At 43.1% G+C, this 16,632-nt stretch overlaps 1 protein-coding gene across 1 annotated transcript; it reads right to left on the bottom strand.

Moving 5' to 3' along the window:
* Positions 1 to 1,452: 1,452 nt before the first annotated feature.
* On the bottom strand, positions 1,453 to 16,314 carry LOC111968633 (exocyst complex component 3-like protein 4). Its single transcript, XM_023994351.2, has 14 exons — positions 16,225 to 16,314; positions 10,320 to 10,660; positions 9,682 to 9,810; positions 9,318 to 9,479; positions 8,453 to 9,080; positions 8,214 to 8,331; positions 7,926 to 8,054; positions 7,681 to 7,781; positions 7,367 to 7,465; positions 5,906 to 6,029; positions 5,061 to 5,183; positions 3,536 to 3,688; positions 3,142 to 3,260; positions 1,453 to 2,208 (listed from the first exon to the last, which is right to left on the bottom strand). Exons 2-14 carry the CDS (start codon positions 10,642 to 10,644, stop codon positions 1,986 to 1,988), a joined length of 2,433 nt encoding a protein of 810 aa, XP_023850119.1. The 5' UTR covers positions 10,645 to 10,660; positions 16,225 to 16,314; the 3' UTR covers positions 1,453 to 1,985.
* Between the last annotated feature and the right edge of the window lie 318 nt (positions 16,315 to 16,632).

Raw genomic sequence — 16,632 nt, 5'->3', positions numbered from 1 at the left:
TTGATTTGATCCCTAGGGGCAGGACGGGGTGACCCAGCTATATTGTGTGCAAGTAAAAAGAGCTCTACAGAACTATTAGGCCTATGATATGGAGTGTATACTGTTTTTATGTGTAGGTGTATGTGTGTTTTCATTCAACTTTTGTTTTCCAAAGCCTTTCCTTGAGACAAAAAAAGATGGGAAGGAAGTTGTGTTGGGGAGAGTTGAGCTATTGAATGGACTGGTGGGGTCGGGCATGTAGGCGGCTTGGGTCGGCTGGGTGGTCTGGCTGAAATTTGATATAGAGGATGTCTTAAAGACAATCAAAAGTTGTAAACGTTGTTCATTTGTTAGGCTATTGGTTAAAAGGTGCAATACAACATTGATTATTGAATTATCATGGATCTAGTTCAGTCTTATCAATCACTTAAACATATTTAATAATCTCTTATCTAGCTTGATGACTGTGGGCATTTTTGCTTACTTTTTGCTGTTCTAAAAAGAGACGGCTAGAAGGGCCATGGGTCATATTAGATTGTGTAGAAATGCAGGAAATGTGCTTTAGATGCCCCCCCAAAAATGGGAGGACCCCCAGAGCCCATGCCAAGTTATGTCCTTGTCACGATCGTCGTATTGTGGAAGAGAGGAGGACTGAGGAGCTGCCGCTCCGTCCGGAGCTGCCCCTCAGTCCGGAGCTGCCCCTCAGTCCGGTGCTGCCCCTTAGTCCAGTGGGGTTAATATGGAGGGTCGCCATTAAGAGGAGGCCACGGAAGCGGGGATTAACTATGGTGTGGTGGGGGCCACGTCCAGAGCCAGAGCCGCCACCGTGGACAGATGCCCACCCAGACCCTCCCCTATAGGTTCAGGTTTTGCGGCCGGAGTCCGCACCTTGGGGGGGGGGTACTGTCACGTTCCTGACCTTATTTCCTTTGTTTAGTCTTGTTTAGTTGGTCAGGACGTGAGCTGGGTGGGCATTCTATGTTATGTTCTCAATTCTCAGGTTCTCAATTAGAGGCAGGTGTTTGTTCATTGTCTCTGATTGGGAACCATATTAAGGTTGACTGTTTTCACTGTTTGTTTGTGGGTGATTGTTGCCGTGTCTATGTTTGTTCGCCACACGGTACTGTTTTCGTTCGTTTGTTCACGTCGTTTATTGTTTTGTAGTTGTCAAGTGTTCTTCGTGTTCGTCTTTGTTTAATATATTAAAGTATGTATTCAAACCACGCTGCGCTTTGGTCCGATCCTTGCTCCTCCTCAGACGAGGAGGATTACGACGAACGTTACAGTCCTCCTCTGCAAATAGCACTGCTGGGTGATTCAAAAAGTCATAGTCAATCGATCAATACTATAATAATACTCTTAGCAAAATTAGTATTTATTTATTTACAATATGTAGAATCTATGAGAATATAAAGGTTCAGAAGTTTTGTGAAACAGCACAGTTAAAAAATATATGCCAAATGAAATGGTGTTCAGAGATAGATGGGAAGGGTTGAGTGGAGCTGAAGGACGGGACTAAAAACAAACAAAAGATAACTATTGTAAAATATACTGTGTCCGTAAAATGTATATAGTATGTAGAAGCCTACGTGTTGTTGTTCATTAGTTTATGCCAATTAGGGGAGGGATGGTAGGGTTAGGGGAAAATAAAGGAAAATATATCTATATATTTTTTAATAGATATATTTACAAAAAAATATATGGGGGATTGGAAATGCAGACAATTACATTGAGGGAAGCCACAATCTGCAATATTAAAGCTGATCTTTCATTTAGCAATCAGCCCCATTATTATTTGTGTCCTAAGCTTCTTTTGCGACAGTGGGCTGTAGTAACAATACATGATAGGAAACAAATGAGGCGTCTTAAAGCATCCCTTTGATTATATTAATCATTATTCTAAGTTTGATTTGTGCGAGGTGATCCTACTTGTGATACAGTATGTTATTTTGCAGACAGTTTGGTTATGTTATCATCTCTGTGTAGGCTCCTGTATCTAGGTCCGTTTATTGTCTGTCTGGGAGGATGCAGAACAACGGAATGTCAGCCAGACAGTCTGTATTGGTGACTGTGACCTGCATGTCACTGAAGAGGGCTCTTCTATTATCTCCAATGTTCCCTGCGGTTCCCAGTTCCCTCTTCAGCTCAGTGAGACGCTGCAGGATCACCTGTCTCTCCCTGCCCCGCATCAAGCCCCTGAAGTACAGCACAGCCGACAGGTGCTTCTTACTGCAGACAGAGACAAAAAATTAAGTGAATCTTGATATGTAGTTTACTAAAGTTCAATCAACAAATCACATGTCAGAGAGGTTCACAAAAACCCAGACCAGGACAATGTTCTGGGAAAGTACAGCACAATTAAAGACCCAGACCAGGACAATGTTCTGGGAAAGTACAGCACAATTAAAAACCCAGACCAGGACAATGTTCTGGGAAAGTACAGCACAACATACAAGTGGTCATGCCTCATCGGGGAACACCCCCCACTGTCAACCCTGCTTTGTAGTCAATTCAATGGGCTTTTTTCACATGGGAAACATTGCCAAAGCACGTGAAATAGACAATAAACAAAAGTGAAATAAACAAAAAATGAACAGTAAACATAACACACAAACGTTTCAAAGCAATAAAGACATTTCAAATGTCATATTATGGACAGTGTTACAAATGGGAAAATAAACAAATATGGGTTGTATTTACAAATGTGTTTGTTCTTCACTGGTTGCCCTTTTCTTGTGGCAACTTGTCACAAATCTTGCTGCTGTGATGGCACACTGTGGTATTTCACCCAATAGATATGGGAGTTGTTCAAAATTTGATTTGTTTTCGAAATCTGTGTGGGTCTGTGTAATCTGAGGGTAAGTATCTTGCTCTACTGCTCTCAGGAATCAACAATGCTTTCTGCTCCCTCTCAATCTGCTACTGTCAACATGCTCCCCCTGTCTGATGAACACTGCTAACCACTGACCTACTTTGTCTTCCACTGCTGTTCTCTCTTCACAGCAACAGGGCCATAACAGAGTCAGAGTAGAATTCATATGATGTTTTTTTAACTTGCTCTTTTTTTGTAATTTATACTGTGCATATTACACCGGTATACTCTGTTGATTACCAAAATCAACAGATACAAGATGTGACCTCAGGAAGATGCAATGGTATTACCTGATGTCTGGATAGTCGGCAACTAAAAGTTTCAGGTGGTTCTTTATGTCCCTCTTGTTTGTTTCCCCAATGATGTTACTCAGGTGGTCTCCTACTCGGTGGAGCCAGTCATGGGTTGTCTTATAGAAGAGGAAAGTATTTGTGTGTCTTGTAGTCTTGAATGGTTATAACAAGTCATTTGTTTAATGACAGCACTGAGGGGCCTTTCTGATTATACAAAGTAACATTCCTCAAAACACAAAGACATAACGATGAAACAAATCTATGTATTGTAGTATTCTACATTTTAAACAATGTTGAATGAACATGAAAAGTGGAATGTGTGTGGATGTAAATTGATAAAACAATCTTAGAACGGTCAGATTGTGGTTCAGGGTTAAGAAGTGTTAGCTACCATTTCCTCAAACAGATCCTTGAGTTTATCCCACTGCGCCCTCATCTTGGTGGCGGCTTTGTCATGCTTCCTGTTCTTACAGGAGTAGTTGTTTTTCATCAGCTGGGAGACATACTCTTTCACCACGTAGTAGTGCAAGCGGCTCCAAAAGGTCTGATGCAGAGGAACACAGGGAACAGTGGGGCAAGAGAAAATAATTAAAAAGAGAAATGAAAGTCTGCTGTTTTCACTGTTTACATTCTTTCACGTGACTGACATCATCCTAATCAACTAAGTGACATCCATCCTCCTCTGCCTTTTACTGCTTTTCCTGGCAGTTCACCGAAATTTCCACATCAACTCAAGAAGCTACTTTAATCCATTTTCCAGTCTATGCATGGTCACCTTCCAGCAAGACTCTTGAGGAAAGAGAATAGCAGGGAGGCTGCTGGCCCGGACACGGTCTCTCCAGCCATACTTAAGCACTGCGCTGACCAGCTCTCCCGTTTTCACAGACATATTCAACCAGACACTAGAGCAATGCACTGTTCCTGTCTGAATGACTACAGACTTGTAGCACTCACCTTGGTCATCATGAAAACTTTTTAGCGTCTGGTACTGTTCCATCTCACAAACATCAATGACGCTTTCCTCGAAGCACTGCAGTTTGCCTACAGAGCTAACTGGTCTGTGGATGACGCTGTCAACATGGGCCTACACTACATCCTCAAACACCTGGAGAATCCAAAGACATATGCAAGGATACTGTTTGTGGACTTTAGTTCTGCGTTCAATACCATCATCCCAGAACCGCTACAAGACAAACTCTCCCAGCTGAATGTGTCCAGCTCCATCTGTCATTGGATCACTGAATTCCTGCCAAACAGGAAAAACACCTTTTGGAACTCTTTCTCTCAGCACCGGAGCGCTGCAAGGCTGCATGCTCTCACCTCTTCTCACTCTACACCAATGACTGCACCTTCAACAACGCATCTGTCAAACTACTCAAGTTTGCAGATGACACCACTATGGTCGGTCTCATCACCAATGGCGATGAGTCCTTGTACTGTGGAAAGGTCGATCGGCTAGTGGCCTGGTGCAGTCGTAATAACTTGGAACTCAACAAAGGCAAAACCGCGGGAAATGGTGGTTGACTTCAGAAACCGCCCTCCCCCATCTCTCCCCCTTGACGTTGATGGCTCAGCTCTTAGCACTGCTGAATCATTCAAATTCCTGGGGACCATCAACTCCCACAAGCTCAAGTGGAAGGACATCACAACGGTCACCAAGAAGGAACACCAGCGCATGTACTACTTGTGGCAGCTGAAAAAAACGGCTCATTCTTTTATAGCTCTATGCTCACTCTACTTAGTTGTATTATATAATGTATGTAAACTTTGTTTAAACTCCGGTGTCTGTATTCTGTCTCTAAATGTTGTCTATCACTAGCAGCACCATATCACCAAGTAAAATTCTGAGTATTTGCTTAATTGAGTGTTATATCCTTAATTTAAAACAATATGAACAGCACTTCCCGATTCCTTACCTGTGCATATGGAGATTTCATTTGTAAACAGCGATGGGTCAGCTTCTCTGTACTGCTATACAGCTGTTGGAAGTCCTCATCTGTGGAGAGCCACTTCCTCGTCATCATTCTCCTGAGGTAGGGCTGGAAGAAACAGACGCATATTAACCCACCCATTCCCTCACACATTTTTTTGTTTGTTTGTTTTTGATCCCCCATCCATAACATTGACAGCAGGAGCAATTGAGACCTTAGTTTAAAAGCCTTTACAAAAACATGTGCAAGGAGTAAATCAGTAGGCTACCAAACTAAGTAACTTCCAGGTCACCCGAGACAAGTAGTGTAACGGATGTGAAATGTCTAGCTAGTTAGCGGTGGTGCGCGCTAATAGCCTTTCAATCAGTGAAGTAGTGGTTCCCCTTGCCCTGCAAGGGCCGCGGCCTTTGTGGAGCGATGGATAACGATGCTTCGTGGGTGACTGTTGTTGATGTGTGCAGAGGGTCCCTGGTTCGCGCCCGGGTCGGGGCGAGGGGACGGACTAAAGTTAAACTGTTACATTGATGCTGTTGACCCGGATGGATCACTGGTTGCTGCGGAAAAGGAGGAGGTCGAAAGGGGGGTGAGTGTAACGGATGTGAAATGGCTAGCTAGTTATTTGTGCCTTTGTGGAACGATGGGTAACGATGCTTTGTGGGTGACTGTTGTTGATGTGTGCAGAGGGTCCCTGGTTCGCGCGAGGGGACGGACTAAAGTTACAGTAGCAAAGACAAATCTCAATCACCTCAACACACTCTGATCAACTCAGGCTATCAGGGCATTTGTAGAACGAGGACAAGGTCAAAGGTCATTCAAACTTCCTAACCTACCCTGACATCATTTTTAAACTGGTCCTCCAGGCCCTGGACCAGTCTATGGACCAGGCCATCCACCTCTCTGCTGAGATGGTCCACTTGTGTTGGGCAGCTCTCCCTGTAGCCCTCCATATGCTCCCTGGAGGAAGAGAAAGAGGGAAATGAAAGTGGTCAGAGGTTAGGTCAGGTTGTCATTCATACACACCTATGTTCAATTCATCAGAACACTACGTTGGGGAAGGGGGGTGAAGGGGGAATGGCGTGAGGGTTTCAACAGGGGTTGTCAGAATGATGTTTTGTTTGTGTAACTATGTGATGTTTCTTGTGAAACGGTGGTGTTTTCGGAGTCTGTTTGGAAACATTTGTGACAGATGGATTTGGTCATTTGGGGAAGAAGGGCTATGTTGTCTTGATAGAGCTGCGACATGAGATTATCCAAACAAACATTATGCCAATAGTAGGAAATACGGCTAAACAGTATAAAGTTATATCTGGCCGTCTGAGTGTCCTGTCTCCTTGAACATGAATAACTAAATCTGCAGAAGAGAATTCTGACTTTTTCTGCCCATCTCTAATACTATGTTCCTTTTTTTTGACTGACATAGGCATGCTGTGGATTGATTCAGTGGCATTACCAGCTCTGAGCATGGAGAGAGGTCTTACTCTTTCTACAGCTTAAACCCCTAGGCAGTTATTTTGCGCAGCTCCGTTTCCCTGAAACCACGTGGTGTTTCTCTCTTTAGACTGGCAGTGATATACTTCAGAAATGCCTGTTGGCTGGAAACAGCTTTGCTCTTCAATACACTTTCACTTATACAATAATATGATATAGTGTGCCACTGTGCCTGCATGTGTTTGAGTATGTTTGAGTTGGTTTGTACATATTTATCCATAATTCAACATGACTTGTGTATTTTTTATGGTTATCTTGAACAGCATCTTGCAGGCAGACTAAATTAGCTTATTTGGGTTCCACAGAAAATGCACATTAAATAAATACTCTCTTACAGTTGTTTCATCGTCCCAGTTTTCCATCACACTTCTGTTGCATAAGTGGCAACTTCAAATCAGACATAGTGAAGTTAAACTTGTACCTAAATGCATGACATTATACCATTAAAATATGGTTGCAAACAAAAAATGTGCATCAAATCACTGAGATAGTATTAAACTAATTGTTACTGACACTGTTCTTCTGATCCAAGACTTCTGTTCTCAGGTAAATCTTTTAGGCAGCAGTCAAATGTCTCATTTATTCACACCTTCCTTTGGTGAATGCACCCCAAAGTGTCTGGCAAGCTGAACTGACTGCCTAGCAACTGTTGTCCAGGACATAAAAGTCTCCATTGTGGGTGGCGGAAAGGGAAAGGGGGATACCTAGTCTTTTGTCCAACTGAATGTATTCAACTGAAATGTGTCTTCCGCATTCGGGGGGAGTGTTGTTTACCGGATGTAGTGAAGAGGAGTCAGACTTACTTAAGAGCTGTAAAGCTGTTGATGTAGGTTATCTGATAGTCAGCCCAAAGTGAAGGGTTTTCCACACTGTTACAGCAGTACCTTAATTTAGTCTCAAATCTATGGAGATGGAGAGATAAAACATATATAAGGCATGGGGTTATTAACAAGCAAAGGAGAAGGCCCGGTTTTGTTTTTCCAGTGAATAATGGTTAGGATAGAGATAGAAAAAGCAGACTCAAATCAAATAACATTTTATTGGTCGCATACACATGATTAGCAGATGTTATTGCGAGTGTAGCGAAATGCTGTTGCAGAACTGTTGCAGAGCATACCGTTTGGGAAACTGCTCCAACTCTTCCAGGCAGGAACAGACTACTCTCATCTCCAGGTTCACATCAATCATCTTGGAGTTAACAGCATTGCTCTTAACTTTCTACAAAGAAAGCAACATCAGTTTCAACTCTTACAAAGTAATAGTAGCCTGTCACTACAATGAAAATGTAACTAAGTAGGCAATGTTGCCCTCTAATGGAGATATGACAGTATTGCAACATATGAAATCATGACAAAACAATACCGTCCAAATATCCATGTGTATCTCAGAGTTCAAGAAGTGTTCATCATCGGTCTCTGGTGCCTGTTTCTTTATCCAAATGTCCTCGTTTTCAAGCTCTAATATTCTATCCAGCGAAGCTCTCATGTCCTCCTGGAAAAGACATGGAAAGCAAAAGAATAATAAAGGCTAAAGGACTGATGAGCAAAATATAACAAAAATGTTTGTAAACTCTTCTAGTGTACCTGCTTTCAATCTGAATTCCTCCTAAACATCTTTCCATCTGTCTCTTAGGAGTGTCCGATCCCTTACCTTAGCCCGCATGCAGTATTTCCCCTTGAGCTGGTCCAGGAAGCCCTCCTCCAGTGAGAGGCCTGTTTTCTCAGCCTCCATCTCTGGTCTCAATGAAGGACTGCTCATTATCTTCTCACTGTTTAACAGGGATGGTGTCTCTCAGATACAATAATACTCACCATTTTGAGTCCTAGAAAACATTTTGTTTATATACACTGTACTTCTTAGTCAAGACAATTACTTTTAGTCTTCCTCACCTCTCATAGCTATTGATGATCCAGTCCAGCAGGGCGTAGTAGTCCTTCAGATCTGTCACTTGCTGCTGAAGTGTGTTCAGGTGCTGGCTGACTGCACCATGGTAAGAGCTCATGTAGGTGCTGAACACATTGAAGCTGGGTGGGTAAGAGCCCTGCAGCTCTCCCTTCACCTTCTCCAAGTCTTCTACGATGGCCTTGCCCAGCAGACCCAGGTGGATAGCCAGCCAGGAGGCATTCTGCTCGGGCCTGTCCAGATGAACTCTCTTCAACGTTTCCTCGACCCCCTCGCTCACAGCCTCCCTCCAGGCACCCCGCCAGTACCCTAGCCCAACCACGCCCCCGGGCTCTGCCTCCCTCTTCTCCTCCTCCTGGATGACGCGGGCCACATGAATCAGGAGCTCCTTGTTGCGGGAGGGAAGGCTGTTGGAGTTGCGCACTATCTCCTTCACCTTTTCCTGCATGGCTCTGTAAAGGATGCTCAGGTCCTTCTCCTTCTTGGCCAGCTCCATGGGGGAGGCCTCCTCCGTGCACTCATCCCTCTCCCGCTGGAACTCCTGGCGTAGGGAGAGGAGGTTCAGGTGGGCCTCCTCCAGCACCTCAGTCTTAATCAGCTCGTTGATCTGCATCACTGGAGAGTAAGAGCAGACAGAGTGAAGGCCTTAGTGCATAGAGAGACGACTGTTATCCGTCTGTGGAAGTTCAGGCTGTTTTACCTAATACACACATACTGCACACACAAGCATAGTGATTTACATCACAGATAAGATCTCTTGTGATCTCTGTTGCTAAAACAAAGAAAGATGGACGAGACAAATCAAAGTGAAAGAGAGTGTGATTGAGAAAGAGGGGGGGGGGTGAGCCTCACCTGAGAGGGGTGTGAGGGGTATCTCTGGGAGTATGTATGACTCTTTGATCTCTACACGCTCCTCCACCGTGATCTCAGTGACAGGCTGGAGCGGCTCCTGTTTGAGGGTCTTGTCCTTCTTAAGTCGCAAACTCCGTCGAATGGAAGCAATGGTTGATGAGTCTATAGATGGCCAATACAGAGATCAGATTATGAAGACCTTGAAAAGACTCAGGATATCCCAACAAAGCTCTCTAGAATTCTCTCAGTGAAAGAGATGTATTTGTGCTTGTCTTTGAACAGCATCTATGCCTACTGCAAACAACCTTTAAAAACAACCTTTGACAAGAACAAGTTCTGGTCGGTTGGGTTAACAGCAGTGTACCTGAGTGTGTTCTGGAGTCTTTTTTCTGGGATGGTGGTGAATCTTCTGCAATCTCTTCTCCCTCCTTCCTTTGAAAAAACTCACCTGGACTCTTCAGGGGAGAGGCCACAGGAGACCCAGCACTCAAACCTGAGCGAGAGAGAGAGTTGCTGATCTCTTTGAAAATGAATACCGGTAGAAATGTAACTACTTTTTCAGTGTAATAGTGGGTGTGCTGACTGTTTGTGTGTGTGTGTGTACAAACGAAAAGTCGTACAGTCACACACACGCACAAACAGAAAAAGATACTACGTTGGCATCTGGTTAAGCAGCTTCTGTCAGATTTGTTATTTTACGAAGGTTAGTTATGTTAGTGTATATCCTGCTTGGTTGAGAGCTGTTTTCTGATTAAGATAGGAATGTAAGTTATTGAGTAATGAGGAAAACCCCCTGCTCAGTCTGGCCTATGTCAGGCTGAAAATAAATAAATACAAGTCCCCAATACAGTGCATAGGAGAGTCCTTCCTGTAATTTATATTGTCATCCTGTGTCTCCTGAGACTTCCTCTTCCCATGACCTTGGGAAGCCATTTCTTGACTAAAGAGGATATTTCATAACTCACTTAATTTGACAGAGGGACAAACCCGAGTAAAACTTACTTGGTGAGTGAGGGGGCGGCAACTGATGGGTCAGAGATGTCACTTCAGGGTCAATACTGTCCCCCCCCTGGTCTGAATAGGGTCTGTCCTTTGACCCTTTGCTGTTTGAGGCCAGAGGACTCCTCTCTCCAACCCGCTTCATGCTCTCCCTGAATTGCTTCATCATCCCCAGTTTCTTCTCCTTCACCGGGCCGTCGGGTTGGGTCTTCCTGTTCCTCTCCATGGTGGATTTGAGGGAGGATCCGTCCTCTAGACCCTGAGCTTCATTCACCTCCTCCATGTCCCCAGGTTCCCCAATCTCTGCCATCTGATCACCGCTTGCCATCGAATGTCCCTGGTTACTAAAATAAAATGGTAGGGGAAAGATGAAAAATGTCTCTAAAAAATAAATCTCTTGAGTCAGGTAAGGCGGTGTCTGTGGAATGTGTTGTTAAAAGTGCCTGTAGCTTTTGGTGCCTGTCTCAGCAGTCAGCAGGAACAGCTTCTGTTTACAGACAACATGCTATTTTCTCTTGAAGGTAAGAGGAACAGGGGCAGTATAACGTGTACACTGGGAGTCGGGAAGCAAGTACAGGGAGAGAATAATTTAATAAATAAATGAACATGGAACAAACCAAGAAACCTGAGCAGCGTATGTCTATGGAACACAAACAGAGTCACAGGAACAGACACAATAACGCCTCGGGAAAGAACCAAAGGGAGTGACATATATAGGGAAGGTAATCAGGCAGGTGAGTGAGTCCAGGTGAGTCTGATGAGGCGCTGAAGCGCGTAATGACGGTGACAGGTGTGCGTAATAATGAGCAGCCTGACGACCTCAAATGCCAGAGAGGGAGTGTATGTGACAGTGCCCCCTCCCTGATGCGCGGCTCTAGTTGCAGGACGCCGACCAGAAGGAGGACAGTCCCGAGGACAAGGAGAGGGCCGGTTGCTTCTGCTGAGGCGCGGGAACCTGATGAACAGGTTGAGGGATGGGAGCCTGCTGAGGCGTAGGAGACTGTCGAGCCGGCTGAGGCGTGGGAGCCTGCCGACCTGGCTGAGGCGTTGGAGACTGCCGAGCCAACCGCGTCTTGTAAAATTGACGAAACGGCCGAGGCATGGAAACCTGACGAGCCAGCTGAGGCATCCCCGGTTGCGGCATCCAGACCTGACGTCACCCAAACTCAGATTTTTTTTTTTTTATCCCTGATGCTCCACTTTGGTGAGGTGTTATTCTCTAACGTATACGCTGGGAGTCGGGAAGCAAATACAGGGAGTGAATAATTTTAATAAATAAACGAACATGGAACAAAACAAGAAACACGAGCAGCGTACAGACATGGAACACAGAGTCACAGGAACAGAAACAATAATGCCTAGGGAAAGAACCAAAGGGAGTGACATACACTATTTTTCAAAAGTTTGGGGTACTTGTTTTTTTTAAAGAGAAGCAAAAAAATTTGTCCATTAAAATAACATAAAATTGATCAGAAATACAGTGTAGACATTGTTAATGTTGTAAATGACTACTGTAGCTGGAAATGTATGATTTAAAAAAAAATTGAATATCTACATAGGCGTACCGAGGCCCATTATCAGCAACCATCACTCCTGTGTTCCAATGGCACGTTGTGTTAGCTAATCCAAGTTTTTAATTTTAAAAAGATAATTGATCATTAGAAAACCCTTTTACAATTGTTAGCACAGCTATCAACTAGTCTATCAACTAGTCTAAAGAAGGCCAGTTTTATTGCTTCTTTAATCAGAACAACAGTTTTCAGCTGTGCTAACATAATTGCAAAAGGGTCAATTAGCCTTTTAAAATGATAAACTTGGATTAGCTAACACAACGTGCCATTGGAACACAGGAGTGATGGTTGCTGATAATGGGCCTCTGTACGCATATGTAGATATTCCATTCAAAATCTGCCGTTTCCAACTACAAGGGTCATTTACAACATTAACAATGTCTACACTGTATTTCTGATCAATTTGATGTTATTTTAAATGGATAAAAAATTTGCTTTTCTTTCAAAAACAAGAGCGTTTCTAAGTGACCCCAAACTTTTGAAGTCCAGGTGAGTCTGAAGAGGTGCTGATGTGCGTAACGATGGTGACATGTGTGCGTAATAATGAGCAGCCTGATGACCACGAGCGCCGGAGAGGGAGTATACGTGACAGACAGGATGTGCCATCATGGTAACCAACCCAACCTGGCAAAGTACCTCAAGTTAAAAATAAGGGTAGCATTCCTATATTGCGTAAGAATCATATTAGGATACAACCTGTAATTACTATGTAGGGAGTATTATATTCTAATATGCCGCTCGGCCAGGGACAAATAATTCACAAGTCACTGCTAAGAATGTATTTTTATAAAAGTCTGTCTTCAGTAGGGATTTAAAAAGGGGCACTGAATTCGCAAACCTGATCTCCTCTAACAGACCATTCCAAAGTCTAGGGGCTCTAATGGCAGTTTTCTGTAGTCTAGGAGTGAGGAAATAAAATCATGATTAACTTTGTCCTGATCAGCGACTGAAATAAAATACTTGACTTTGGCTATATTTCTAAGATGATAAATGCAGGACTGGACAATCTTCTTTACATGCAAATCAAGATTTAGATTAGGGTCAAAGAAGACACCAAGGTTTCTGGCTGTAGGCTTTACATTGGTGGACAAAGGACCAAGGTTATTCTCAGTCTGGGTTCTAGCAAGGTGAGGGCCAAATAAAACAACCTGATTTCTTGTCATTGAGCTGGAAGAAGTTGTCAGACATCCAACATATGATATCAACAAGACACTTGTGAAGGGTAGCTACACTAGCTTGATCACTGGATCTGATCGGTAACTAAAGCTGTGTGTCATCCGCATAGCAGTGAAACTGAATTTTGTGATCGCGAATGATGTCACCAAGGGGACACATGTACAGGGAAAAAAGGATTGGGCCTAGAATTGACCCCTGAGGGACACCATAGTGAATAGTTGCTGGGGACGATACTGAACCACCCATGCTCACTGAGAAACGTAAGTCACATAAATATGACCCGAACCAATCGAAGGCAATACCGTAGATTCCCAACCAACTCTCCAGCCGGTAGACAAGAATGTTATGATCGATAGTATCGAAGGCGGCACTGAGATCCAAAAGAACTAGGATAGAGCATTCACCAGCATCGGCAGCCAACAGAAGGTTATTACTGATTGATTCTGGGTTCTAACTCCTAAACTTGGGATAGGGTTAATTATCAGGTACCTTATTGAAATATTGAGCGCTTAGGTTTAGAGGGTCTACACCAGAAGTGAATGGTTATCTGTAGGAGGAAGGTCTATGGTGGGTGCAGTTAAGCTTGGAATGTACTGAGTATAGGGAAAACGATCATATGTGGCAGGCATTGATAAGGGGAGATAAGGGGAGAGAGTCATGAATTAGTGATGATGGGGGTCGAAAGTTTATTACTCGTATCACTTAGTTTCCTGCCTAGCAATAAAGATGCAATGTTTAGCAAGAAGGAGGAGACTCCACCCAAAGTGGGGTACATTTGTAAACATGTAACACCACTATTGTAAACATGTTTTTGTCGATTCAGCTGTTCAATCCTTTGGGAAGAATAAACTTGGTTTAAGCTTCCACAGTGTCCGTCGAGTTCTTACTCTAATAATTAGAACCTAACATTACTGACTTTCAATAAAGCAGTTTCCGTATTGTGAAGTGAGCGGAAACCTGACTGAAGTTGTTCATACTCAAATAAGCCACCAATTGCTCAAAAACAACTTTCACTCTTGCATCTTTAACCGCAACATTGTAGTTTCTCATCAGATCCTTCATTATCTCACAGAATACTTGACGTTTGCAGGCCTTCCATTTATGTTCAGCTTTTCTAAGTTCACTTTTTAAGGTACGAGTGTGGTCATTTAACCAAGGTACCCCCTAATTGATTTGCCGTGTTGGGGAAGCTACTCTGAAAATATAGTTTACCAAGCTACCAATTACTTCATACTGGAAGAAGTTAAGCTACACTAAAGCTTTCTTATTTAATTTTATTTAACCTTCATTTAACTAGGAAAGTCAGTTAAGAACAAATTCTTCCCAGCTAGCAATGAAGAATTGGCCCAGAAGCGGCCCTCTTCCGGGGGACCGGAACTGATTGAATCGGCCTGGAATCGGGTGTCAGACTCAATCCGTAATCAAAATGAATGACTGCCCAGAATACAGTACATCGAGCCATTTCCGTCTACTCTATCGGAATTGAGCTGACTTTGCCGGCATCTTAACTGAATCCCCCAAGAAGCGTCCCAATGCAAATTTAAATAAATGTATACAAAATTACCCAATTTAGTCATTTTAAATATTACTATTATACACATACACATGCTGTAACTCCCGTACGGCCTCAGGAGAGGCGAAGGTCGAGAGCCCTCCAAAACACAACCCCGCCAAGCCGCACTGCAAGCTTAACCCGGAACCCAGCCATACCAATGTGTACGGCTGGCTTCCGGGAAACACCGTAAACCTGGCGACCGGCCCACCACAGGAGTCGCAATAGCGCAAAGGGACAAGGACAGCCAAACCCTCTCCTAAACCGGACGACTCTGGGCCAATTGTGTGACGCCTCATTGGTCTCCCGGCCACGGCCGGCTGCGACACGGACAGGTATCGAACCGGCATCTGTAGCAACGCAGCTTGCACTGCAATACAGTGTCTTAGACCGCTGCGCCACTCGGGAAGCCCCATCCACAAGCTTTTAATGCTGATCAATTGCCTTGCACAAAGTATCAAAATACTAAAATACTCCTTAAACAGGAAAGACTCTTAAAGAATTTAATTTACATGTAAAAAAAGAAAAAAAGAAAATGATCACAGAAACAATGAGAAAATATGGAAAAAATAAATAAATATTGAAATGTTAATTATATAAAGCAGCCCATGTAATCATCTGCCATGAAAACATAGCATGGTAGCAACACAACATGACAACAACATGGTAGCAACATAACATGGCAGCAGCACAAAACATGGTACAAACATTATTGGGCACAGACAACAGCACAAAGGGCAAGAAGGTAGAAACAACAATACATCACGCGAAACAGCCACAACTGTCAGTAAGTGTCCAAAGCTGCCCTTAAGAAAAATATAGCTTACTTAAATTAAGTTACTTAGAAAAAGTAGTTCACTACATCCATACTACTTCGTGAAAAATTACCATATCTAAATATGAAATGTCATAGACTACAAATTGCAAGAACAGTTCACTCTGGAGTCAGATGTTAACAGAATGTGTAATTAAGCCTATTAAAAACAAAAGTGAGAATTAGGCAGGTTTGATGACGAAAAAGAAAGGACATTCTTGCCTACTTCACCCATATTTTATTAGTAGTGTAGTTCCAGTAGTTAGCTGTATCACTACGTGGCAAAAATGTACAAAACACTAGCAAGATACCACTGAAAACACTACCAAGATTTGAATTTAGAACAACTACCACCAAGCTACTGCAAAATGTAATTACATTACTAGTTTAACTGTACAGTAGTTCACTACTCCCCAACAATGTTGATGAAAAAACATCCTCCCCACTTAAATTTACATCAGAGAGACAGCTTATTTGTTGATAGCTGCAGTGACATGTTAAAACTTGCCTGTAAAAATGGAAAGAGCCGTTTGGTATCTATTGAAGTATGTCTCTGCATAGCCTTATAGTACATTCATCACCATTTTCGAAGTAATACTTAGCATGCAGAGGCTAAAGAGTTCAATTGTATGACAAATGCCCCAATTTGCATGAAACCTAGTCTGTAAAAACAATTTGCCTCAGCAGAATCCCCTGCTCATATTTTCTATAGGGGTAAGCATTACAGACATACAGATACATTTTTCTCATAAGCATACACCCTTTTAAATTTCAAAAGAATATAGCTTCACTCACCTGAGCAACACCTTTTACCGTCTGGAGCGGTGACTAGGCCTACCAATCTGGGGATTTCACTGCTTTCACTTTCATGTTCACCTCGACCAGTAGTGACAGGTAGCTACAGAAGTCTTGTGTAACCAACAATATCACAGCAAAAATGCGGGCTCGAGACAACCTGCGCATGACAGAAGCAAAGATCAAATATTGTTAGAAAGTTAATCATTACGATGCTTTTAAACCAGACTGCACTTTCATACAGGCATAGTTTTGAGATATCCCAAAGTGGAGTTCTACAGTAGACTAGATACGCTACAGGTCTATCTGTAAATTGCAAACAACTGCTCAGAAAAACAACTTTTGATTATTTTTGAATTGTTGGTTATTGTGTGCTTGTTTGGCATTTACTGCATTGATTGCACCTGC

This window comes from Salvelinus sp. IW2-2015, linkage group LG9 (assembly GCF_002910315.2).
Source record: "Salvelinus sp. IW2-2015 linkage group LG9, ASM291031v2, whole genome shotgun sequence".
NCBI classification, from domain to species: domain Eukaryota; kingdom Metazoa; phylum Chordata; class Actinopteri; order Salmoniformes; family Salmonidae; genus Salvelinus; species Salvelinus sp. IW2-2015.
The sequence above is the reverse complement of the archived record's forward strand: the minus strand, read 5'-3'. Positions and strand labels throughout refer to the sequence as shown.